The sequence below is a fragment of the Struthio camelus genome, chromosome 13 (assembly GCF_040807025.1).
Source record: "Struthio camelus isolate bStrCam1 chromosome 13, bStrCam1.hap1, whole genome shotgun sequence".
NCBI lineage: Eukaryota > Metazoa > Chordata > Aves > Struthioniformes > Struthionidae > Struthio > Struthio camelus.
In genome coordinates this window covers 10,244,778-10,269,027 of record NC_090954.1, presented here as the reverse complement: position 1 = coordinate 10,269,027, position 24,250 = coordinate 10,244,778, and the positions used below count along the sequence as shown (strand labels likewise).

The window sequence follows — 24,250 nt, the reverse complement described above, 5'->3', positions numbered from 1 at the left end:
AGTTATTCAAATTCAGGGAATGTTGGCAATAGGAGACAGTTCAAAGGCAAAGAACAGCAAACATCTGCCAGGAATCTAGAGCAGGAATCAAGATATAGAAATCATCACTGCAGCTATAGCACGTGTCCCTTGTCCCCAGCCTCAGCCAGCCCTTGCAGTGCTGGGCTTTGCCTTCTGCACAAGGAAGCCCCACGACACAACTCCCTTAGGGAGCCAGCTGCTTCATCAGTGGATTCAGCAGTCTGTCAGTACGGAGCCTTTCAGAGCCTCCAGGTTAGAGCAGAAGACAAAAGCCAACCTAGATGCATGACAGCAGCATGTCCCACCCGGCCTGAGCAGGGACCTGCCAGAGGGAGAGACTGGTGGTGGTCCCTGACTGGTTACACCCCTGTGTCGGTGTAAGCCCCCTCACTCCCCTTCGTCGCGAGAAGCCTATCTGGCCTGGCAGCCATGGACATGAGCGTGGATAAGGTCCTTTCTTCTGCTTCCTTTCCAGGTTACCTGTAGCCACAGCCGTGAAGCAGTCTGAAGCGTTGACAGAGCTTCATTGACACAGGCAAAGAAAGAAAGTGGCCCCTTTGAGGCCAGAAGGCAATAAAGCCCAGTCACCTCTTCTTCATAAACATAAGCAGAAATTTCCTGTGCTCCATCTGCAAACCAGGTGCGTGGCTGTGGCTAGCCTGTGCTCAGGCCCAGTGCTGGGTGCTCAGCATGGACCTGCCAGCCTGCAGAGCTAGCTGCGGTACAAGGCACGCCAGCAGGGCCCCGGGGCGGCACTTAAAGAGCACTTTGGAGCGCTGAACATGAACTGACCGCACATGGGTGAAGCGTTGTGAATACGAGAGCTTGAGTCTGAAACCAAAAGCACAGGGCAATGCGGCTGCTCCCTGAACACCCAGCTCGCTCTGGCTTACTCCAACACAAGCCACTGTGCACGCGCGTGTGTGTGTGTGTGTGTGAGAGAGAGAGAGACAGACAGACAGACAGAAAGAAATGGAAGAGTCCCATTTCTTTCCTGCATTTCTTTCTTTTCCTACTACTGTGAATTAGGAGGCATTTGTGACAAACACAGAGTGCCTCCATTCTCTAAGACACAAAAGCGTTTTTTTTCTGGGGCCTTCAGCATTAAGGAGAATTGTGAATTTTCACCTGGATTTGCAATTTGCAACTTGTTGCACTCATATGTGATTATTTGCAGTTAACTATGAGTGGAGCTACTTGTGCTTTCCTGCAGGGGAAAGCTCTGAAGACTTCTTTCAGCTCACGTCTCATGAATTGAGTGTTTTAATGGGAGGGCTGGGTAGCAGGAGAGCTCCTGTAGCAGGTGGCAGAGCAGGAGAAATCCCAAGGAAATAACCTAAACAAGGGCTCCTTGTAGTAGAGAGGCCCTTGCAGGAAAGGACAAACAAGGCAAACAGTTATCAAGGAAGAGCCCCAAAGAGAGGAAAGAGAAAGGCTCATACACCAGTCCCCAGGATAAAGCAAATGGGATAGGCAGCAGAATTTGCGCTAATTGAGGGAAATAAAGCTGAAACCCTCAGGTACCAACTTGCAGCGGTTGCTTGGAAGGACTGAGAGTACCTGAGGGCTGTAAGGACAGCCGGAAGAGAAAGGTCTCCAAAAAATCCAGAGGGGGTCATTGCGCAAATGGTGTGATGCTTGTAAAAAGGCGCTGCCACGTAGCATCAGGCTTTCCACATCATGACTCACTCAGTTTGTGAGGGAGCAAACACCCCCAGCTGCAGGATTTCTGGCATTGTCTGCAGGCGCTGGCTGCAAAGGGAGCATCTCCGAAGCGCGCCACGCACGAGGTTCTCCCGCCGCGGCAGGCTGTAAGAGGAAACAGGAGTAAAACGCGCACAACTGCGAGGCTGCAAAACGACAGGCTGCGGCGGCCTGGGAAACACCCCTGCGAGTAAAAGGCCAGCTAAGGCATCTACCAGAGCCAACAGTCCTCAGGACATACAGAGAGCAGCACTGGCACCCCCCTAAGAATTGCATAGGTATCTCTGACACCTTTTATGAAAAAAATGAGAGAGACAAAGCCCCAGCAGAGAACAGTTTAGCTCAAGACCTGACTGTGTTTGGGACAACTTGATGAAAGGCTGAGAGAAGGAGGAGGCTAGTTAGAGGCCTGTGGGTTGAAGCTGCCAATTCTGTAAAGCCTCAGAAAATACTATGAATCACATTGGGGGGGGGGGGTCTCTGAATCTTGGCAAAAGAGACACCCTTAATCAGGTTATGATTTTCAGCAAATTTTAGACTTCCCAGAGTGCTGTTACCTTTGCAGGTTTGCAGAGGACTGCTTTGACCTCATTACAGTGTTTGAGAGCAACACAAAGGATAACCAAGAGAAAATACAAAGGAAACGGTAAAGAATTCCCAGCACTTCCTGAGCCTTTGCCTCCTGCTCTCCAGAAACCTCATGGAAGCAGCGTGTGGCCTCCCTCACGTGGGTACCTGCTGGGGCAGAGAGAGCTTTGGGAGGCCCTTAAAGCTATCTGCAGAAGGACGTTGAGAGAAAGACAGGAACGACTGGGGAGGCAGCTGAAAGCATGCCCGAGTTAGCGCTGCTGCCTCTAGGAGGTTTGCTGGCTGCATCACAGGCAGTGCTGCTCAATCACTGTCGTGTGCCGTTCTGGCAGACAGAGTTTTAAAATCTGATTAATAATCTCTTCTCAGTGGTTAAGGATTTTATTTGTGGCTGATTATTTCTGCTGGCAGCAGGGAGAAATTCAGAAGGTGCTCAAATATTGATAGAAGAGCCTACTGAGGACAACTTGCTCCTCAGCTCACTGCTTTAGCAGCACAGTTAACGCAGGTTTTACTGGTGATTGTTTCAAAAGTTAAATACTTGAAATCCACCACAATTTATAATAGCTTTCTCAAGTGCACTGATTTTCATTTCCAAGAATTTATTTTAAGCCTCAGATTATGTACTGCTTTTATAAAAATCAGGTACATGTCACTGCACATGATTTTAGCTGGAATTATTGAGTGGATGTCATCAGTGAACATTTGCACTGTCTGATATTCATCTTTCTCAAGCGGCGTAAATAACAGTCAAGAATTCACCTGCTGTATCAGCTCGAAGGCAGACGTGAATTTTGCATCTCCAGCAAAAACTAAATAGGACCAAACCGGTGACTTTCGCCCTGTGTAACCATATGTGGTGATGGGGTTTTTGGTTCCACGTAGAAATAAGTCATGACAATTTCTAACTCATAATGTTTGCTCACATTAAAATTCAGCATGCAAAATATTAACTACTATTTGTGTCAGAGTCTACTGATAATAACGACTCATAAACTGATAAATATGATGCATGGGAAAATAGCTTATGAGAGTTTACATCCTGTTCTCAATGGCTGCACCAGAAGAAAACAGGTCTTGAAAGCTTAACTGAAAAAATACAAATGTCTAGAGAGAACCAAACGAAATGGCATTAGGTGAAATCCTGCCAAAAGTTAACGTAATATCACTCAATCCTTATCTGCAGCAGAGAATATTTACAGACCAGGTCACAGCTAAAATGGACTCAAACACTGTGTGTGTTCACTCAAGGTCTTCTGGAAATTTCCTGTAATGAAGTTTATACAAATAAGGAATGTATTTGCTTTAAGTAACAGCTATAAAAGAAGTACATGGACATTGCCAACAGATTTCTGTTACCCCACACCACGTATTCCTCCTTTGCATATCCCCCACTATTTTCAGGTGTGCTGTACTGATAGGTCCCAGCTAGCTAGAGGAGCATTTAGCTGAAAGACCTGACTTCATCTTAAAATAGACTTCCAAATACAAATCAGCTAAATATATCTATAAATCAGCTACATCTCAAAACAACAGCACTTTTCCCTAAACAGCTTAAACCATTCCACAGTCACTCCCCTACCGACTCCGCAGAGAATCTCCCATTCCCACAGCTCTGCCCAGGTGGCCCACAGCAGCCTGCTGGGAAGCACCAGCAGGGTTGCTCATAGCAGGGGTTAAACGCAAAGCTGCGTTTGCACTTTGCCATTCCTTTCGCTTCAGGAGACTGCCCAGGAGATGGGCTCTGCCGATGCCCGCTGCCAGGGAGGCGAGAGGGCTGCACAGCCTCTGCTTCAGGCAGGCAGGTCGGGCCAAGGCAGAAAGGCAATCCAAAAGAGTGCAGTGCTGGTCTACAGGTCACTGAGGGCAGCCACTGGGCTTCCTGCTCCCAGGACTCTGCTGGCGCCATACGTCCAGTCCAGCCTGCTGACGCCAGCAGGGCCAGCCGAGGGCCGTGCCAGAGGCGCCTTCAACCGCTCTGCGCTTGCAGGGCTAGAAACGCTGCAGCATTTCTGAGGCACCACTCCAGATTTGGTGCATCGTGGCTCATGGCACTGTCTCACATGACCTCTCAGAAATATTTGCTTTCTACAGCCCCTCAGAGCAAAGCAGCCTGGATTTCCCAGTGCCTCAGATGAGCTGGCTGGAGGAGGACACTTACCACAACAGTTAAACGGGTACTGGAATACTTTTGGTGCTTTAAAAGAGATTTTCATCTGTCGGTTTCCAAACATACATCAATTAAATCTCAAAACAACCCTCTGAGGTAGGTAAATATCTTTTAATGTCCGTTTTACAGGCAAAGAGAAAAGGGCTGAAGGGAGGTGAAGTGATTTACCCAAGACCCTGCAATGAGTCAGAGAGAAAACCTGACCCTCCCAGGCCCTTATCATAAAGCCCTGGACCACACTCTTCCTCTTCTGGCCTGAGATCTTCACCACATATTTACAGCGGCTGATGCACCCAAGGGTCTTCTGCATTTATTGTCTAACAGATGCTTAGTGTAAAGACAGAGGGAGCCTGGCAGGTCCCCCAGGGAGGTTTAGTGAAGGACAGTGACAGGATTCTGCTGAGTTATCTTTATTGTAGAAGCACACCAAGACACAGTGATGTGGCAAAGAGCCTGAGCAGAGCTAAGCCTGGACCAGCACCCGTGAACCAGACCTGGGGAAACACGAGCTGGGTCCCCTGAGCACTCCTCCCTCCACCTGAGCAAGGATGGGGCTGTCCTCCACGCAGTGGGGGGATAAAGGCAGCTTTGACAACACCGAGGACTTGTCCATTCCCTTGGTGCTTAAAATCAATCTTCCGTTACTTGCCCTAGAGAGAGGGAAAGAGGGAGGGAGATGGAGAGCTTATTCCTATAGTCCTGAAGTCCTACAATTTCCTGCTACGTCCCAGCGCTCTGCAAAACACCCAGCACAGTGGCACCCCAGCCCTGGGCTGCCACCAGAGGGAAGAGCACATGGCAGAGCCCTTTGCCCCAGCCCTGCAGCCTGCCTGGGTAAGGTTTGACAATCAAACCCTTGTGAAACGCTGCCTCCAAAGGACAGGCTGGCCAAAAGGGAATAAATCACAGTGCTTCTCTCTTTACCTTTGGTCACAGCCGATCCCTGATATCAGCTGGCAGTCTGAACTCCATTACTGCTGGAAAGAAAGAGCAAAAAATAAGTCCATCCCCAAGTGTGTCCACTGCTGTGTTTTGCTGGTAGAACATTTGTATTTATGCAACAACCCCTCTGTCCCACCAGTGTCTGCTCAGCCTCTGCACGAAGCAGAGGCTGCCGAGTGTGGCACCAGGGCAGGCAGGCTGGGAAGCTGCCAGCCCAGGAAAACAGCACTAATTTCAGCCTGAAGCTAGGTGCTTTTCACACCTAATACCTATCTGGGAAAGGTGCTGCTATTTTCATTTTCCTTCTTCTGCCTTCTTAGACAGTGACAAACTGACAAAACCACCAGCTTTGTAAGAAAACTAGGACAGGCTCATTGCAAACCTGAGAGTTGTCTGTTTGCGCTTTAAGAAACAGATTAAAAAGAAGGAGAAATTGGATATACGCCCCCACTTTTTTTTTTTTTTTTTGCCTGACCTGTTGACTAAAATGGACAGAATGATGAATATCATATGGGGGACTTGCAAAAAAAAGCCTTCAAACAAGAAAAGGAACCATAAGAGATGTATCATTAAAAGTGAAAGGTACTGCAGGGACGCACAATTAATTCATCCCAGTCCTTATGACATCTATAGCATTGCAGAACCCAGTGGCAAGCAAGCTTGTCAAAAAAATAAAAATAAAACAAAAACAACAGCAAAAAACACAGAATCAGAGCTACGTTCACTCAGAGTAAAGTGGAGCAGGAGAGAGCACGCGTCAGGCGGGACCAAAGGAACTTGGTTTTGCCGCAGTGTTCACTGGGGAGGCAGCGAGCCTGGAGGCTGGCCAGCCTGAGGCGCAGGGCAAGACTCTCTCCATGAAAAGGTTTTCCACTACAGCAACGCACACTGTCTAGACGCACCTTTTAACGTCAAATCCCTCTCAACCCTCCCTTCTCGTTCCCCTCTACGGGAATGCCTTCCTCTTGAGAATCTGGCCACCGATCAGAATTTCCAGAAGCTCTTGCAAATTCAGTGGGAACTTTACTGCCAGGAGTGGATGAGGGCACCGACCTACGTAGGGAAAGAGATGAGGCAGGCTGGACATATTTCGTCATCCGAGCCAGCGCCTCCACGACTAACTTCAAAATATGATCCAAAAATATGATCTTGAAGTTTGAAGAAGATTCTTTGGTCCTTTGCATTTTTGTTCTGCACATGACTGCTGTCTAAAATCATTTCAAATGCCAAAGGTGCTGCTGGAGCTGGTCTCCTCCCCATTTTAATAGCAAATACCTAGCATCTGGCTCTTCAGTAGAAGGAAGGAAGGATTCATTACACTGCAGGTTACCATCAGTTTCAGTGCCTGAAAATAACATTGCTCAGTACATGAGAGGAATTTTTCTCATTTATAGGCTTCCAATTCAGAAATAAGAGAAGCCCTTGCTGGACTCCACAGGTTTCAAGGAAACGGACTTCCATAAATGTCCAATCTGATTCTTCAGATGATACAATACACAGGGTAAGAAAGAGAATAAGTCATTGTGGGTGCTTATCGCTTTCCTTTTCAATTGATTCCCCCTCTCCTTGGAATACTTTTAACTTGGCTACGAATTATGAAGCTTGTTTGATTTTCAGTAAATGGCATATTCCCCTAGTTGCAAAGGCTTGAAAGCTGTAACAGCTCAGGAAAGGAGCAAACCAGAAAACAATCCCGACCTTGGCACAGTGTTGAGGGAATCCTCTCTATTTTTCAGCTGCACGTGATGTACCCACTCTCACTAGCCCCAGACAGCCTGAGCAGCGTCACAGGCAGGTTAGCGACAGCGCCTCCTCTCTCTGCGCTCCCAGCATACACCAGCCCATAGCGGCTTCATCTTAACTTACAAAAACACTGAAGGCCAAGACAAGAAGTCAGAAGACCTCCAGTGTGATCACAGGCAAAATCATCTTTCTCTGCACTGTGGTTTCTTCACCTTTAAAGAGAGTTAAGAGTATCCTGATGCTTTACAGAAGCATCAGGGGGGATGAGGGGGAAGAGGAACTGGAATGTATAATTTTTAAGTGTTTTAGCGAGCTGCTGGCATCCTAGCACTAAACGAAGGAGGGGCAATCAGCTACAGCATGATATCTATTTCGCAGTAAAGGTCTTTCTACCATGGAGGATGGACAATACTTTTTGCCTGCAAAAATATTGTAGGCCAATAATTCAGAACACATTCAGAAACCAAATTCATGCTCCAGAACCAAAGCTCCCACGCAAAACTTCACAGAACTTCTTGTTTTGGCTGTTTGAACGTTTTGATTCTCTCCAGGCTTGGAGCGGGAACAAATCTCAGCGTTTTCCTGAGGATGAATGTTCAGTGTCTCAAGAGTTCCAGTCTGTGTCAATACCAAGGTCACCTCCCCTCTGGGCACTATGTGGCATCTGTCCCCCCCCCCCCCCCCCCCCCCACACACACACATCCAAGAGACACAAACCGGGAGGGCCTGGCTACACAGCGAAGCACTGTAGACTGCAGAGCTGCTACTGATGGAGAAGACACAAAGGGCAACCGAGAAATGCTCAACTCATTCGCTGCGTGGGATCACACAAGAATGTCAAGGCTCAAGACCTTTCCCAAAAAGATTTATGATGTGCAACTTAGTGAATTATCATTTCCCAACTTTATCCCCGGATATTATTTGGGAAATAAGGCCTTTACAGTTTATGCAGTTCTGGTTTTCCTGTCCTCACTCACTCTCTAAAATCTCAGGAGGAAAGCCAGATGTTTTCCCAACTGTGTCACTCTCCGAATGGACAGCCTAGGTAAAAATACAGAGGCTATGCCTAAGTTAAATATTAAATTTAAGTCTGAACCTATATTTAAACCCATCTCATCTCCCACCCAGACCTCAAACACCCTACTTCTGAGCCTCTCACGCTCCTGAGGCGGACACGGGGTGGCAGAAGGGTCCCTGGCACGTGCTTGGAGCAGGATAGGGGACGCCACGGCCAGGAAGCACTTTGGGCAGCGCGCTCTCCGACTCCCAGCAATCCCCTCTGTGGGAATAAAGAGGAGGAGCTCAAGGGCTCCGATATCCCTCTTCCTCGGCAGCGCTCCCTGCCTTCCAGGCCCACAGCCAGGCTGGGAGGCAGACAGCCAAGCGTTTTACCTCGGCCTTCTGCCCCATGTCAGGCCCTGGGCAGAGCGGACTTGCCGTGATGGAGGGGACCTCAGCAGCACAGCTGAGACCTCCCGACTCCCCAAGGCAGCGCGAACGTGACGTTGATTACCCTGTTTGTTCCGTTTCAGTTAACCTGCTAGTTAACCTGCCTGCAGGATCAAGACGTTGACTCTTGGCTACTGCCGAAGCAGCGCGGCTGGCGGCAGCCGGCAGACACTGCTTCTCATTCCTTACTCTCTCCCTCTGTTTCCATGCTGTTCCCATGCCCCATGGGAAGGGGCAACCTTTCCGCTTCAAATCTGTGCAGGCCTGCTCGGTCAGCCCCCACAAGCCCACGTGGTGCCAACAGGGGTTTTTCTCAATGCAGAGGGAAAGCCCAAGCATTCCCAGCCTGGGAATGACATCCTCCTTACCACTTCTGGGACAGGCTTTCGGCATTCACCTTGGTAGTTTACTGTGATGTAGTCTGAAGCTCTCCTGCAAAGGGAGGACAAGACATTGCCTGTTATTCACTTGCAATGCCGCAGCTCTCTGACATCAGTAGAGCCATCCTCTGTGGACTCCTTAATACTTTGATGCTGCTTCCAATAGGATGGCATTTATTACTCCCAAAATAATCTTATGAAAAGGCAGAAGAGGGATATGGGACTCTGGAAACTTGTGTATCTTAATTAGCTGTCATCAGATTCATCTCAGGCATTTTGATCTATGTTTGCTTAACAGCAAGGCTCCAAGGACACACTTGATAGTGAGTCATGATATATCAAAACAAACACAGTGCTGCAAAAGACACTCGGGAATGGTGGATGGCCCTGTATTACTGAAATCTCTCCGCCTACTCACATGGCAGCTGAACACAAGTCACATTCATTTTTGTATGTTTTCCCATCAGTGCCACAGACGGGTTGTGAGGATTTGCTGCAGAAAATCCTTCCACCCTTTACCCCGTGCAGAATTCGATCACAGTCCAGCTGAAGAGAGAAAGAAATCACATTTGGTGCCAATTCTCTTGCAAGACCCCTTTTTTAAAAAGGGCAACTTAACAGTACGTAAAATCCAAATGTTGCCACAGGACCCCTCTGCCCTGCGACATCTCCATCATGCCTGCAGCAGAGCCAGGGTCGTAAAGGGAGATAAAGCCCCCTGCTGGACCGAGCAGCCAGGCCCACAGGGCAAAGCCCTCCCAGCCCGCGGCCGAGGTGCCGCAGGGCAGCGCCGGGCACACACCTAGACCCACTTGCCCAATCTGCCTCGACATCTTTGGTCAGGGGAGATTTATTTCTCTGCCTGGGTCAGCGAGAAGACAAAAGCTTCTGCTACCTGCCACTAGTTCTTTATTGGCGCCCTGATAGCTGTTTTATCTGCAAAATAGCAGGCACCCGTTGGCAAAAATTAAAGAAAAACCTCTACAGCCAACTCCAGCTGCCTGAGTGTGGTGCAACAGGCAGCACAACTTCTGACACTCGCCAAATTAAGAGACACAAACATGTTAAGAGCTATGACTAAAGTGCGCCTTATTTCCTCTCAAGCGTAAGAACGGGAGCATTTATGCCCAGTCTCCTATAAACAACGCGTGGCAGAACAAGGGGGAGAAAAAAACACCGCAGAAAGCGGCCTTCACCTTGCCTCTCCAGGGATCCCAAAGGGCCTCCCATACTTAGGTCTTCGTCCTACAGACCTGCCAGCGCAAGCATCAAGCAGCAGAGGTTGGAGATAGCGCAGCCCGTTCCCCACCGCACACCCACGTACACACACACACACTTTCTCAGCCTCGCTGCCCTCCTTGGCTGCAGGCATTCAAAAAAAGGTCAAGATGAAGGAGCGACTAATGGGTTCCCCTTCCCTTCTCTACATGCCATAAAACGTGTTGCAACAACTACAGGAGGTGCAACTGGAGGAGAGCAGCAGTGAGGATGTTTCACCTCCTGTCCCACCCGCAGACCCCCGCCCCTTTTAGCACAGAGCAACGTTTTATTGCTGCTCACCGGGGTCAGCGGCGCTGCCAGCAGGACAGAGCCACCACGCAGAGGAGGACGGCCTCGTGCCCAGCGGCATGGGGCGAGCATGGTGACGCCAGGCTGCTGTGATAGCACCTGCCGCTTCAACATCACTCACTCATTTCATTAATGTGCCGTTTCCTCCCTCATCTGCGTAATCGATGATGACATTAAGGCAAACAGTGCTGACCTTTGCAGCTCCCTGCCAGACTCCTTCCCACGCGCCAGACGATGCTGCCTGCCACAGCTTTCGAGCCCAGGGCAGCAGAGACTTTGCCGGCGGCGGGATGTTCCTCCGGTGCCTGCCGAGGGGCTTCCTGCGCCAAAACCCACCGGTGGCCCCAGCGCGGAGAGGGTCAGGCTTGCGCGCTGAATCACCTCGCATTAGCTGGGCTAATCGGCATCCACTCCTCTGATACCACCAGGAAACACCACTAAGCCCTCAAGCAGCCTGTCGTTATTACAGCCTAATGCTCCCTATGGAATGCATTAAAATTGCCGTACTCGAACCACCTCCTCTTTTTTTTTTTTTTTTTTTTTTTTTTTTTTTTTTTTTACTTCAACATCCCACTTCAAGAGCAGTCAATGATAGAGGCTTCGCAGAGGGTTAATGTGATTTGCAGTAAAGCTCCCCCCAAGCCCCATGGAAAGGTCTCCTATCCCTTCCAAAATGTTTTTAAATTACTGCATGAAAAAGCTGGAGGAACTCTAAGTGGCATCTTTTTTCTTTTTTTAATATCATCTTAGCTTTTGGCAACACTCTGTGGCAGCGAGTTCCACAGCTCAGTCACACATTTAATGGTAAATTATTTTCTCTTATCAGTTTTGCATTTTCCACTGTTTGACCTCATTAAAACTTTTGCTTTTTCATTTTGTAGAGACAAGAGCCCCGATCCCCCCTCTTAACTCCATATACAGCCATCACCTCTCATTCGGCGTTTCGCCCTTAGCACCCTTTGCTGGCCTTTCCCTAGGCCCTCGGTCACCACATCACCCTGCTCTGGGCTGCAGCCCTCGACTCTGTACCTCTCCGACATCTGTGGGGTATGCCCCTTGCCTCCCTTTGGATATTTTTGGGGCAGGTGTCCAGCTCAAGGCCAGCACCCCCTGTAGCCAATGCACAAGGAGCCAACTCCAGCAGTCAATCTGGCTGAGGGGGCTCCCAAATCTGCACACCCAGCCCCCCTCCGCCTTGGTGCCGGGGTGGGGGATGCAGGGGGCAGTGACAGGGTACAGATGCTATCTCTCATCCAGACCCTTCCCAGGACACAGAGCCCAGGAAGCAGTTTTAGGCTCTGAGCTGCCGCAGGAACATCTGCTGGGGAGGGAGCTGAGAGGGCGGCTTGGCCCCAGCACCATCCCGCAGGACCCGCGCGAAAGCTCCCCGGTGCAGCTCGCCTGCCGCGCAGGCGGGTTTACCGGCTGGTAGGTGTCCATGTCTCGGCTCTGTCCTTTGTGGTCAAGGCCAGGGTCATAGCTTCCACCTCTCTGAGCTGGGTCTCCTTGTGGGCTGGCAGGGAGAGAGGAGGAGAGTGAGCTCATCTCAGGTCCCTGCGGGCACGGGAGGATAGCGTAGACCACCCACGACCATGGACCCCTGCAGACCCCCACCTTGGGGAGCCGTACACTCGACAGCAGGGACTGAACAGGCAAGAAGCTCAGGCGAAAGCACACCTGACGGAGCCCTGTGCTCATCCGGAGCGCATCGCTGCCCCGGGGCAGAGTGACACCGCTTTCAGGGGCGATGGCATTCGTTTGCAGCTTTTTTTAAACAGAGAGCTTGCCTTGCTTGTCTTTAACCTTCAACCCTTTACCCAGGGTCTTTGAGTCTGCAGGGAGATCAGCGGAAGATCCCTGTTACAGAGATTATCCCGTAATCAGAGGACAAGTTTCTATAGCCATCAGGGACACGGCGAAAGCTCTGCACCCCTGCCCGTCCCCAGGCATCACTGCGGGGGTGAAGGGGCTGCATCAGGCACCCTCAAGCAAGTGGTGGCAGAGCTCCACAGCAAAGACTGTGCCAGCCCTCCTCCAGGCTCCAGAAAAGCAGCAAGAGCAGCCCTGCATGGGTTGGAGAGCTCTAAAACACAGGAGGCCCTGAGCAGGGCCCAGAGGCATGCGGTGCACCAGGCACCGCGTCTGCACACGGGCATGGGGAGGACGCGCAGCAGGCAGGACACAGCCGTGACAAGCCAAGAGGCAGAGTTTGCTGGGCAAAGGCATCATGAGAGGCATTTTTGAACACAGAAATCACCCAGTGCTTTGCACAGAGGAAAGGCGAGGACATTCTTGAATGGGAGGAGACACTAGAGGCACTAGAAACGTGCCTGGCTCTTAGTGTCTCTTGTCACAGAAAAGAGCCTTGGCAGAGCCCAGCTGGGGACACTCCTCCGAGAGCCCATGCATGCACGACATGGCACTAAGCTCCTCGCACAGCCCCGTTCCTCTGCATAGGCCTGAGGGGTGCGCAGGGCTGTGCAGCCCCGTGTCTGCAGGAGAAACTACAGGCGCCAGCATCACTGCAGTCACATCTTTGCCAAGAATGACAACCCAGCCCCATGTGCCCTTCCCAGGAAACGGCAACAACACGGTCCCCTCCCAGCCAGAGGGGAGAAATGCTATATTAAACACCCAGCACGCTGCAGTGTTCAATTCTCTATCCCAGATACTGCTGTCTGTGTGCTAGTGAGCCATTCCTGCTATGATTAATTCCTGACGGTTTCTAGAGAAATCAGGTCGCATGCAGAAGGCTGCAGAAGCCAGAGCAAGGGCCGACGCAACGGGCCAGGCTGCCGCACCAGCCGCTGCCGTACTCACCCTCTGCTTGCTGAGAAGGGACGCTGCCCACTCGCTCCCTGCTGTGACCCCAAGCCGCTGCAGCTCTTCTGCAAAAGGGGCAGGAGCACGTTTATGAGCGTAGAAGAAACTCTTGTACTACTAGACAATAAGCAAAGCTAAAGCATTTCCTGTCCTTCCCAACTCCTGCTCCCAGATCCAAGGAAGTGGGAGGCTGTTCCTGGAAAAGCACATTTGATGCCTGTTCCAAACAGGTTTTAATAACCACTAAAGATTATCATTTGAGGGCAGGCAGGACTGCAGGGCATCCGAATCTGCCTTTTATCTTGGGTATGGCATCACACCACTGAGAAAGCAAGCGGAGTTACTCTGCCAGGTCCAAACATGCCCATTTTGTACGTTCACATATGAGCACAGCCCACAAACATATGCGGCTTTATAATGTGACCTGCTTCTCCCTCATCATTAGCTGCACCAGCGTCATACCAGGCTGACCACAGATGGTCCCTGGCATCAGTATCACACAGACATTCTCACCAGCCTTGTCTCTGTGCTCAGGTGAGGCACCCACCACCAAGGCAAGCAAACCTGGTCTCACCTCAGTTTTCCTCTCTGAAGTGAGCGCTTGGCTGTGCTGGGCAGTTGCCCCAGACTGGCCTCCTCTTTGGGCTTCCTTTTTGCTGGAAGGAGAGGAGAAACAGGGAGCGCTATGGCCGTGTGAGCAGTGCCCAGACCCGAGGCTGCCCTAGCACCCAGCACCATGCACCACCCTCCCCTTCCATGGTCCATGCTCCTGCTGGCTCTGCTCCTAATCCCCACCCCTAAACCTTCTCCCTTCTCCTCACCATTCCCACTGTATGCTACATCCTGGATCCGGGTGGCTGCTTTCATATCAGGGCTGCTTCTGCAGATGCACTATGGGAGTAGAGAGAGCGCATCTGGAAGGCAAAGTACACGCATGGGAAACTCCTCAGGAACTGCCACAGCAGAGACAGTCCCCTCGGGAAGGAGGTTGCTAGCTATCAACCCTGCTTATCCTCTACTCCATGTCGCTTCTCACCTCTCCCAGGCCTCTCGCACCAAAGGGAAAGTGGGAAGAGGGGCAGTGATGGAGCCCTACTGTGGGACCATCTCTTGGAGGCCACTGGGGTTCAGGACTCTCTCCCAGGCGCTGCCTAGCTGCAGCTCCACAGGCAGAAACCGCAGTTTTGCGGCAGGGGTTTCCCTCTTTGCTGTCGTTGCTCAGAGGAAGCTGTACTCACAACTTCTCAGCGCACATGAGACATTTGTTGCTGTGCTGCTTGCCCGAAGAATCACGAACAGGGTCATTCTCCCTCGTGCAGGACAGCCTCCCGCCAGCCTCGAACTGGGAGCGATACTCACTGCAGTCATCCTGCAGAAGGGAGGGCAGCGTTTAGGGCAACCTGTCTTCCTTGCCTTAGTGATCTGATTCCTAGGAACTTGGGGTTTCCTGCCAGGAAAGTATCAAACAGTCACAAGTGCAGAAGAGCCTGGGTGTGAGTGAGAGAAGAGGGTGTGCAGCACCAGCCACTTACATCTAAACAGAGGAGTGAGTCAGAAAGATTATAGGTCCCTCTGCCAGCACCACATGTGCTGGGAGTTTTCTAGTATGATCTGACTAATTATTATGCTCCGTGCTGGGCTATCCAAAGCATGCTAGCAACGTGGCTGGTAAGGTAATGAAGTCCCTCCCACTACTCCCAACATCCTTAAAACACAAGTTACAGCCTTTTCTGAGATCATAGCTCAGTTAATAGTTTAATTTACAGAGCAAGGAGTACCCCCAAAATCAATCAGTTTGGTATACATGGATCAAGAAGCGATAGATAAAACATAAAGGCACAATGCAAACATACTTAAAAGTCCACGAGTAGCAGAAGGTTCTTTGGAGAGCAGATGACTGCTTTGTTCCCTGCTCAAAATCACTGTACAGAAACCATGTTAATTTGACCCATTCTGTAACACAGATGTAAACATTCAATCCTTCTAACTTCAAGTATTTCAGATACTGCAATAGCTGATTTCAGTAGCAGATATTGAAGATAAGTACCCGGATCTCAGTTACCCTTTTTTATAAATAGGTTTAACATTTGCTACTTTGTGCCTACTTTCTGTATTACAAGATTTTGGCTAGGTTGCATTGAGGCCCTCAGCAGGACAGTGGTCTCATCTTTTGCTCACCTTAAAAGCCTTCAACACCTCGTCCTCTCTGGCTAGAAGAGGATTTCCTCATCAGCATGTTCCTGCATCTCACCCCTGGAGACCTCAGCCTCAGGGCTCTCAGCTTTGCTGCTGAACACACACTGCCAGCCACCGAGCAAGGTGTTCAGATTCCCAACACCCACATCTTCCTACTCTCAAACTGGCCACCAAGAGGAAATGAGACCTGAGGGATGCACAGGACAAGACAAGAGACCGGGCAGATCCTCACCCTGCTCTGGCTGGCAGCTGCATCACATTGCTCCCATCAGAAACATGTCAAACTCCGCTTTGGAGGAGCCACCCAAAAAACGCACTGCTTTTTCGCACTGCTTGTTGGTGCTCACTTGTCCTTACGCAGTTTAAGCAGTGTTTTCCCTGCCTGGTGTGCTCTGGGAAAGCTCTCCTGGCCCCTGCCAGCCTCCTCGCCCAGGATCAGCCCGGCTAAGCGCTCTGAGCCTCAGCCTGCAAGACAGATTTGCCTTTCCCCGATCGTCCTAACAGCCTTTCTCAAACCATCTCCCTTTGATTTAGTATTTCTGGGGCCTTGTTAACTTCCTGACCTCTATTACACAAACCTCCCTGAGTAGATCCAAGACTTGCATTTGCCTTTCTCATGGGCCTATCACCACTGACCTGCTAATAAATGCAGGGATTTCTTATCCTTTGTCGCTTCTAATTGATAAGCAGGGATTCTTGTTAATCACTGACTGTGTGATCTTGCACTCTGTTACTGCATTTTATCTTGCTTCTATTACTCCAGGCCTCAGCGCTATCCAATTAGTCCTGTGTGATCTGCTAATCCTCCTCTGCCGCCCAGCTTTGCCATCAGTAAACTTCACTCACTCTTCTGGCTTTTTGTGCCAAGGGAGTTAGGAATAGCACCAAAATGAGATTGGCCCCAAGGCTGAGGCTTAAGGGGACTCTGCCAGTCCCCTGCACAAGAGAAAGGTTGGAAAGTGACTTTTTTCCCTAAAGAATTGTTTTTGTCAGTGAAGCGTCAGTGTCCTGGACCACACCGGGCACAGCCCGGACCGGCAACGCACAGCGGGCACGGCTGCGTGGTGCGAGCAAGGTACCATGGGCCCCTGGGGACAGTGCACGGCTGTGCTCTCCTCCCAGGATATAGCAGTCTTTTGAGCTTCCCAGAGCTCAGATTTGGAGCTTTTCTCAAAGATTTTTCTTTTTACCCTAAACAGCACCCCCAGCAAGTCTGGCTTCACCATCCTTGTGCCAGATTTCAAGACAGTACAGCATATTTAGTTTCTTTCTCTGATGGGATTTGCCCCGGTCTGTGGCTGGAGCCATGGGTCAGTGAGACAGATGTAACATTCAACAAAACCTATCCAAATTCCTGCCTCCCAGCTGGTAACCTCAGGAGCTCACAGGACCAGCGCAGGGCTCATTGCTCACTAACCCTGGTGGCAGCTATGGACCGGCACTGCCGCTTGGAGGTGGTTTTGATTGCCGAAAATGAAAGACATGTAATTTGTTCACTTGGGGCCTTCAGGAGCATGAACAAGAAACGAGCAGAGAAAGGAAAGTGGATCTCAAAATGAAATCAGTACAGACAAAGCAACCGAGTAGAATACTGTTGCCCCGTCTCATCTTGAGCGAAAATCCAATAAAGTTGTATATCGACCTGCCTAATACTTTAATCTCACCTTATCTTTTTCTTGTCTGTTTTTAGATAACTTCTGCTCATTCTCCTTTTTGCTGGAAGAGAAGCAAGATGAAAAAGTGAGTAAAATATTGCTCTCAGGGAGGGAGAGGCTTGCTCTGCTGACAGCTATACGAGGGGTAAGCAAATCCGTCCTGTCTGGTGTCAGCAGCCAGGTTGTCCAACAACGGCTTTGTCAATCTAACAGAAAAGGTATTTTTCTCTACTCACAACTTCTCTGCACACATGATGCACTTATTGCTGTGTTGCTTCCCAGAGGAATCCCGGACAGGGTCATTTTCTCTTGTGCAGGAAAGTTTCCCTTTTTGGAACAGATCCCGAAATTCTCGGCAGTCATCCTGTGGAAGGGGCAAATACAAGACTTGATATAGATGTGTTCGACAGAGATATAAATCCCACTAGTCCACAAAGGATTATCCATCCACTGAATTACACGTCGAACACGATTTTGTTTCCTTTAGGCATAAGTAAGTGGCAAGCCAGAAATTGTTTGCTTGATATGTTGACTTTTAAACTATAGCATACAACATATAGCAAACAAGTCAGTAAGTTTAGCAGAACATAATTCTCCTTTGCATCCAAAATAGTCTTATTTCTCTAAGGCATATGCAAGACCCCGCCAGAAGGACCTAGGTTCTGCTCGAAGTATAAAAGCAACAATTTCGTAGTGAATTCTGAATTAGGAAGAAATTAGTTTTCCCATCTCTAGTGAGTGAACATGCTAATAAGAAATTTAAAAAGCTGTGCCCAATAAAGAGAAGAAGTGTAGGCATTAAAAAAAAAAAAAAATCCTTGCACACCTCATATTTCCTGATATGTGAGAGTAAAAGGTGACCATTTTTACCTTCCATAAAACATAATTCTATAAATTAATTTAAGCAAAGTGCCCTTTTTTTGCAGGAGACTTCCATGGCAAAGCCTGCTTAAGCATTTCAGTTTTGCCTTTGCTTTCCTCTGAGCAGCTTTTCTACAGCTTTCAGGGCACGTTAGCAGGTCTATAGCACAGGTTCTGTGCATATGTTCTGTGCCAAGTCTTTTAGGATCCTTTCCACAGCACTTCTCTGGGCCCCTTTTCAAGGTTATCTGCCCTGTGATGATCTGTAATGCGTTTTTTCTGACTCACACTGTGTGGAGGAGATAGTTTTATGACTTATTCCAGTTCTGCGGATGGGGAAGTCAGGCCCAGAAAAATGGTAGCCAAAAGCCAGACAGAAAATCTGTGATTGAAAAAGACATCCAGTGCAAGTGTCTGCCTGGCACCATGGACTTCCTCTTCTCTTGGGACCATACTTTGGTAAGCCAGATGTTTAAAAAAAAGATTTTCTCTAGAACAGCTGTGCTTTACAAATCCTTTAAGTTGTTTGGGCACACAAGAGCTAGTGAGCTATGTCATTTAACCAGGAGGTGTAAAAAAAACAAGTCACTGCAAATGACAATATCTGATGCAAACCATTTTGCTCCTATACAGGATAAGGGACTAAGACTGAAAAGGACAAGTCCCTCCACAAAAAGACATGCTATCTAGAAAAACAGCTGCAGGTAAAAGAAACTAGCCAGGTACATCAACAAGATAAACAAGGCACAATTAGAGTTAACCTGCTCCCACGCCCTGCCCTCATCAGGACACCATTATTGCTATTAATTATTAGATGCCAATGGTGTGCTTTATAAACAAGCAGGTATCTCCCTTAGCCTACCCCGTGGCTCAGGCGCAGACCATGCACGCCACACTGGTAATTCCCTGATAGGGACTAGATTGCCTGGGAGGAGCTGGGAGGAATTCCGGTTTCTTTTACGCCAGTGGACAGCACAAAACGTCACGTTCCTTCAGACGGTCTTGCCGAGGCAGAGGGTGTTTATCAGCTCTGGCCCTCTCGCGTCAGCCGAACTCGCGCTCCCCCGCTGCGGTAGGGAAGCGCGCTCAGCCAGCGGGGCAGACGCAGGAGATGCGCGCCGCAACGCCACCCTCCTCCCAACGCGCCGATAAAACTGGCTTTGGCAGCGACGTTTCACCTCACCTCTCTTGAGGAGTTCACGTTCCTGTTTGCCTCTCCACCACTCCCTTTGTTTTTCGAGTATCTTTCCCTGCAAGAGAGGGAGGCGTGAGCAACAGAGCAGTGCACAGTCCTCAGACATAAAACCAAAATAGCTAGTGATTAAAGGCCAGTCCCGCCAACCCCACCTCCTCCTTGTGCAACGTGGTGGGAGGGATTGGGACTTGGGGCTCCAGCTCAGTGAGACATGCCCCAGCTATTTAGCATCTCTTCACCAGGGCATTTTGCCATCCTTTCGCTCTGCCTAAGAGCCAGGTGTTTCCACTCTATTAAGCATCATCTAGGGAAGCAAGACAAACTAAATCCATGTGTGTTTTCATCCTGGGCTTGCTCCTCATGTCCCCCACAACATGCGACTAGCTGAGGAGAGCTGGCAGGGTTCACGGGTTTGCTGAAGACCTATAGACTGGTCTGTCTGACCCCAGACCACAGTGAGACCATCACTGCAGGAGGAAGAGACATGCCGCTGAAAGCCAGGACGGCAGCCCAAACCGACGCACTGCCTGCTGTGGAGCAGGGCTGGCGGCCAATACTCACAGCAGCCGTTTGCACATCAGACATTTGTTGAGGCCGGTTTTCCCATTGGGGCCACTAACAGGCTTGTTGTCATTGGGACAGGAAAACTTCCCGCTGCGTAGGAGTGACCAAATTTTTCTGCACTCATTCTGAAAAACACACAGGAGGCAGGTCAGCAGAGACCTTCCTCCAACGCTGTTGCTGGGAGTTTAAGAACCACCTGTCCGAATTTAAGACTGTTTTTTTCGGTGGGCTCTGCGCTATTGGCAGTGACGGTCTGTTGCTGCCAGGCCCCCTCACCCCCTCCCCGTCCCACGATGCGCGTGGGGCACACTAAGCATGCTGCACCAGGAGCTACACGGCTCCCAGGGTGGAAAAGGCAACGAGAAAGTTCAGAACTCATCGGGAGGGCCGTTACTCATGAGAAAAGGAATATAGGTTTAATTTGCCCACAGCTACAAATTGCTACCCACTGCAGGGGAGTTCTCTAAGTTAGCCAAGAGCAGAAAACATAGCCCTAAAATTGCCAGCTGGATGCAAAAGTGATGAATCCAACTGAAGAGTGCTTCAGGTGCAAGAGATGAATTTCAGAAGAGCATTATTCTCTTAAGAAGCAGAGCGTTAATCGTCTCTAACACTGTATCAACCAATTCTCTCTTCTCTGGGGTAAATGCAAGTACAGATTATGGGGAAAAAAAAAAAAAAATCAATGAACCATTCAGTTATTTCTGGCTACCATGTTTTCTAAAAGCATCTTTACTAAGGAGAAAGAAAATCATTTGAATAAAATATGAACCGAATTGACTTTTCTGTCATTGAGTCAATCATTTTCTGACACTCAAACAGATTTGGCTTAATTTTTTTTTTTTTAAATTATCAAGGTCAGAAATTGTTAAAAACAAGAGTTTCTGCTGGATCAGAAGCCAAAGTTGTAAATACCATTAGAAACACAACTCACGCTATTTCTAACTTCTCACGAGATTTCTAGACTAGAGCTGTTCAGGCGCTTACTCAGCACAGTACACCAAACATACAGACTGCCAGCTAGACCCACTGCTCATTATAAATGTATCATCTCCAAAGAAGGAAAAATTCACTCCCTTTTTTCCTGCCACTGAGAAATATTACAATCTTTCAGCTCGGTCTGTTCGCTTAACTTTGCTCAGGGTATGCATTAAGCAGTGCAGATGGCAAAACACAAGGAGAATTGGAATAGAAAAGGTTGGACTCGCCTTAATCGAAGCTTGGCTGGCAACATCTACGACAAAAAACAAACAATGAAACCATACAGAATCTTTGAAGGAAAATTTTAAATCAAAACCATTTAATTAAACACTTGATGCAGTTTCCTAATCGACCCAAATACCTCTAGATAAAAGCTAATCTAATACATTACGGCACGTTGGTAGAAAGGACTGTGTAAGAGATTCTTTTCCTGGAACATTGCATTTTTTTGTCATCCAAATGCAAAAGCATATCCATTTTTTGCATCTTTATTCCTTCCTTTACTGTGTTACTTTTCTCAGTCTTAGAAATCAAAGTTTCAAGGATGGTTCAACAACTGTTTCTTAACTGTTTTCTCCCACTGTCTTGCTATTGGTATCAATTTTGTACCCAAACATTTTTGGCTTTCTTTATCTTCACTTAAAATTGGGGTTCCAGAGCGGGCCCATAATGTTGTTGCTTGTCCAAATTTTCAAATTCCTTTTCAAGGCTCATTCCATTTGCCACACTTTACATAAATTACCAGATTAATAATGATTCAGTAGATGGGTAGCTACTATCTATTTCTTTCTGCTAAGCCGTTTAGAGTCAGTATAATATATGTTTCATCCTTTTCTCTTGCATCATCTGTGGCATCACAGGGAACTACCAAATCCTCCATTAGCTCTTTTTCAATATAGATAGGTATTAATGTGAAAGACCTTTACATCAAATCTAAATGTCTCCTGAAGTCTCTTTATAGTAGCTATACAAAAACGTATTCATTAATGAGAGAGTTGACAAGAAATTTTCATTTTCCTGCATTCACCAAAAAGCGTATTACACCTTTTTGCAAAACGTTAAACTACTTTTATGCAAAAATTCAGTCCAGCTGGAAATTAGTATTCCTCCGCATAGACTGCTTTGGAGGTGGGGGCGGGGGGTTACTGTTACTAAACTCCACTAAGAATAGATATTTTTCACCAATTGGTGGAACTTCACCATTTTCACATGCAAGAGAAAAGGCCGCTATTAACAGTGCTATATAAAATCAATACCATAAGTACTACAGTAAAAATGGTGGTGGTCTTGTTATCTCAATGGTTATCAATGGTTATCTCTTGCTATCTCACTGCTTTTAAGGGAGCTCCCAGGCTGCGTGCCATGCCAGTCCCAGCTTTCAGCACAGAGAACATCAGAAGTTACTGACCTGAGAAGAAGCAGAAAAATGCCAGAAGAAGGACCACCGAGGCACCTTCTATTTTCATGGTGAGGGTGGCAGTTGTTTGCCTACGTTGACTCTACTAGGGCATTGCTCAATGAACCCAAAGGAAGGGCTCAGGTCAGATCATGTATATATAGATGACCAGATTCTCCGCCTCCATTATGACATAACCTACCCAAGAACGATCATTAGCCACAAAAACCAGTCTGATGACAGTAGCTCTAAAGTCTAATGATCCCATTAACACAATTAATTTCCATAAGGATGGCACATATTTGAGTCACTCCCTGCATTTTGTCAGGGAAGAAAATTACAAATGGATCATTTCAATTTCCCCACAGTGCTGGAGGAATTCATGCTGACTTCAGGGTGGTTTGTAGGACAGAGGTACTTCAGTTGGCATATCACTATCTTCTTTTCATATCCCAGCACAATAGCTGAAAGGGTTTTATTTTAGTAACTTGGTCCCAGCAGAAAAAAAAGGAGAGCCGGGTCACTCAAGACCTCTGGAAGCCAGTCTATTTTTATTAAAGCACCCCATTATGAGTAAGCCAGGTTTGATGCTTTGTTGAAACCCTCTGAGTTTGTTCCTAAAGTTTACATAGCAGCAGTGCTAGCGAGATAAGCACGTTGCAGAATCCTCATCCCTTCCCTATCTCTCCCTGTTAACTTCAGAAAAAAGGGTAACGTTATTACGGAAGACCTTTTCTCCATCCACATGGGACTTTACAGGCCACAAGAGTACTGCTCTTCAAGCAGATCAGTACCCACAGAAGTGTAACATTACCAGTGCTACAGGATCCAGCAAAAGTACCCTGCTCAGGGCTTCCAAAAGAAAAGATTAAAAAAAAAAAAGAGTTGTTGCTCTGTGTGATGTTGCTCAGAAGATGCAAGAGGAAAACAAAGATGATTCCAAAGTTTTGGAATGCAAGTTATGTGGGAAGAAACAGGATGTCTTGTTCTCTGGGGAATAGAAGAATTCAGAGGGAAGTTTCATATGCGAGGTTAGAAATAGGTGAATAAAAGAGAAAGAGTCAAACAGACCACAGCAACAAGTAAGCGGGCTGCAGCTGCACAGAGGAGAGGCAGGTCAGTGCCCTCCCAGGAAGAGAGAAAGCATGCTTTGGCGTGATGTGTGCAGATGGGCCAGCACAACTCAGTTCCAAATATTAACCCTCATAATAAATAGGTGCCACACGTTCCCCAGATCAGAGTATTTGTTAGTATTTACAGGTAGATCCAAAGCCAAGTAAAGTAAGTGAAAGTCCTAATTTGGTCTGGGCTGATCCCTAACGTTTCTTCTCATGTCAAAATGAAGGCGCATACAGGTTCACAGTGGTGAACTCAAAACAAAAAAGTAAACAGCCTAAGGTCATACAGATGGCTAGTGGCAGTGAAGAGCTGTGTAGTGTCCTGAATTCCAAGATAATTTCTGCATTCATATTTTAGCTTGGAATTAGCAGGAAAGCCAGCAGGAAGAGAGGGGAAACTCCCCTGAGAAGATAATTCTTAGTAAATCCTCGGGATTAATTGAGAAATTGAAAGTGAGAATTGAAGAGGCCTGGGAAGGGGAAAAGAATATATAAATATAGATATAGACGTTTGGTAGTTTAAAAGGGGTATAAGAGTTGGAAGTCTATTTGATGGACAAAACAAGAGATGTTCTCAGTTGCTGATGTGTCTTCCTCGTCCCCGTCACAAAATAAGTGACAAAACGACAAGTAGGGGAGGCACTTTTGTTTGCAGGTTTTGTTTTAAAATCTCCTTTTCCTCTAAGAGCTCTATTCTATAGTCAAGGGAAATAATTCCTTCCTTCAAAACAACTGGCTGGCCACCCTGTCCCTGAAAGGAGCACCGCAGGTACCAGATCCAGTCAGACCTGCTGGGTGACAGCACCTCTGGGCACTGGCAGCCTAGTCCACATCGAGCAGGTGGAAGGACAAAGACCCAGGCCCAGACACCAGCTGACCCTGCCACCGCCGTGTC

The 24,250-nt window shown here is 48.3% G+C and overlaps 1 protein-coding gene and 1 long non-coding RNA gene across 12 annotated transcripts in view; one reads left to right on the top strand and one right to left on the bottom strand.

The window, feature by feature from the left end:
• Window positions 1-4,286: 4,286 nt before the first annotated feature.
• Window positions 4,287-24,131, top strand: LOC104151088 (uncharacterized). 3 transcript variants are annotated; one of them, XR_695726.2, is made up of 5 exons: window positions 4,287-4,579; window positions 6,820-6,926; window positions 17,276-17,325; window positions 22,183-22,308; window positions 24,057-24,131. It is a non-coding gene; the product is annotated as an uncharacterized lncRNA (long non-coding RNA). The 3 variants fall into 3 exon arrangements; XR_695727.2 differs by lacking the exon at window positions 24,057-24,131 and adding an exon at window positions 22,940-23,064; XR_695725.2 differs by lacking the exons at window positions 17,276-17,325; window positions 22,183-22,308; window positions 24,057-24,131 and adding an exon at window positions 7,720-7,808.
• Window positions 4,577-24,250, bottom strand: part of LOC104151087 (serine protease inhibitor Kazal-type 5-like) — a 38,925-nt gene continuing 19,251 nt past the window's right edge. For 2 of the 9 annotated variants that reach the window (XM_009685678.2, XM_068959851.1), the window contains exons 2-11: window positions 19,858-19,985; window positions 19,285-19,351; window positions 17,477-17,604; window positions 17,250-17,301; window positions 14,628-14,758; window positions 13,964-14,045; window positions 13,387-13,454; window positions 11,989-12,079; window positions 9,416-9,543; window positions 8,886-9,049 (exon numbers count right to left, since the gene is read on the bottom strand). In XM_009685678.2, the coding sequence (XP_009683973.1) occupies window positions 8,890-9,049; window positions 9,416-9,543; window positions 11,989-12,079; window positions 13,387-13,454; window positions 13,964-14,045; window positions 14,628-14,758; window positions 17,250-17,301; window positions 17,477-17,604; window positions 19,285-19,351; window positions 19,858-19,874 (924 nt within the window). In that variant the 5' untranslated portion in view covers window positions 19,875-19,985 and the 3' untranslated portion in view covers window positions 8,886-8,889. Of the gene's footprint in view, window positions 5,134-5,407; window positions 5,461-8,885; window positions 9,050-9,415; window positions 9,544-11,988; window positions 12,080-13,386; window positions 13,455-13,963; window positions 14,046-14,627; window positions 14,759-17,249; window positions 17,302-17,476; window positions 17,605-19,284; window positions 19,352-19,857; window positions 19,986-21,068; window positions 21,095-22,249; window positions 22,556-24,250 lie in introns of those variants that run through there. The other 7 variants (XM_068959853.1, XM_068959852.1, XM_068959856.1 and 4 more) reach the window with 7 other exon arrangements.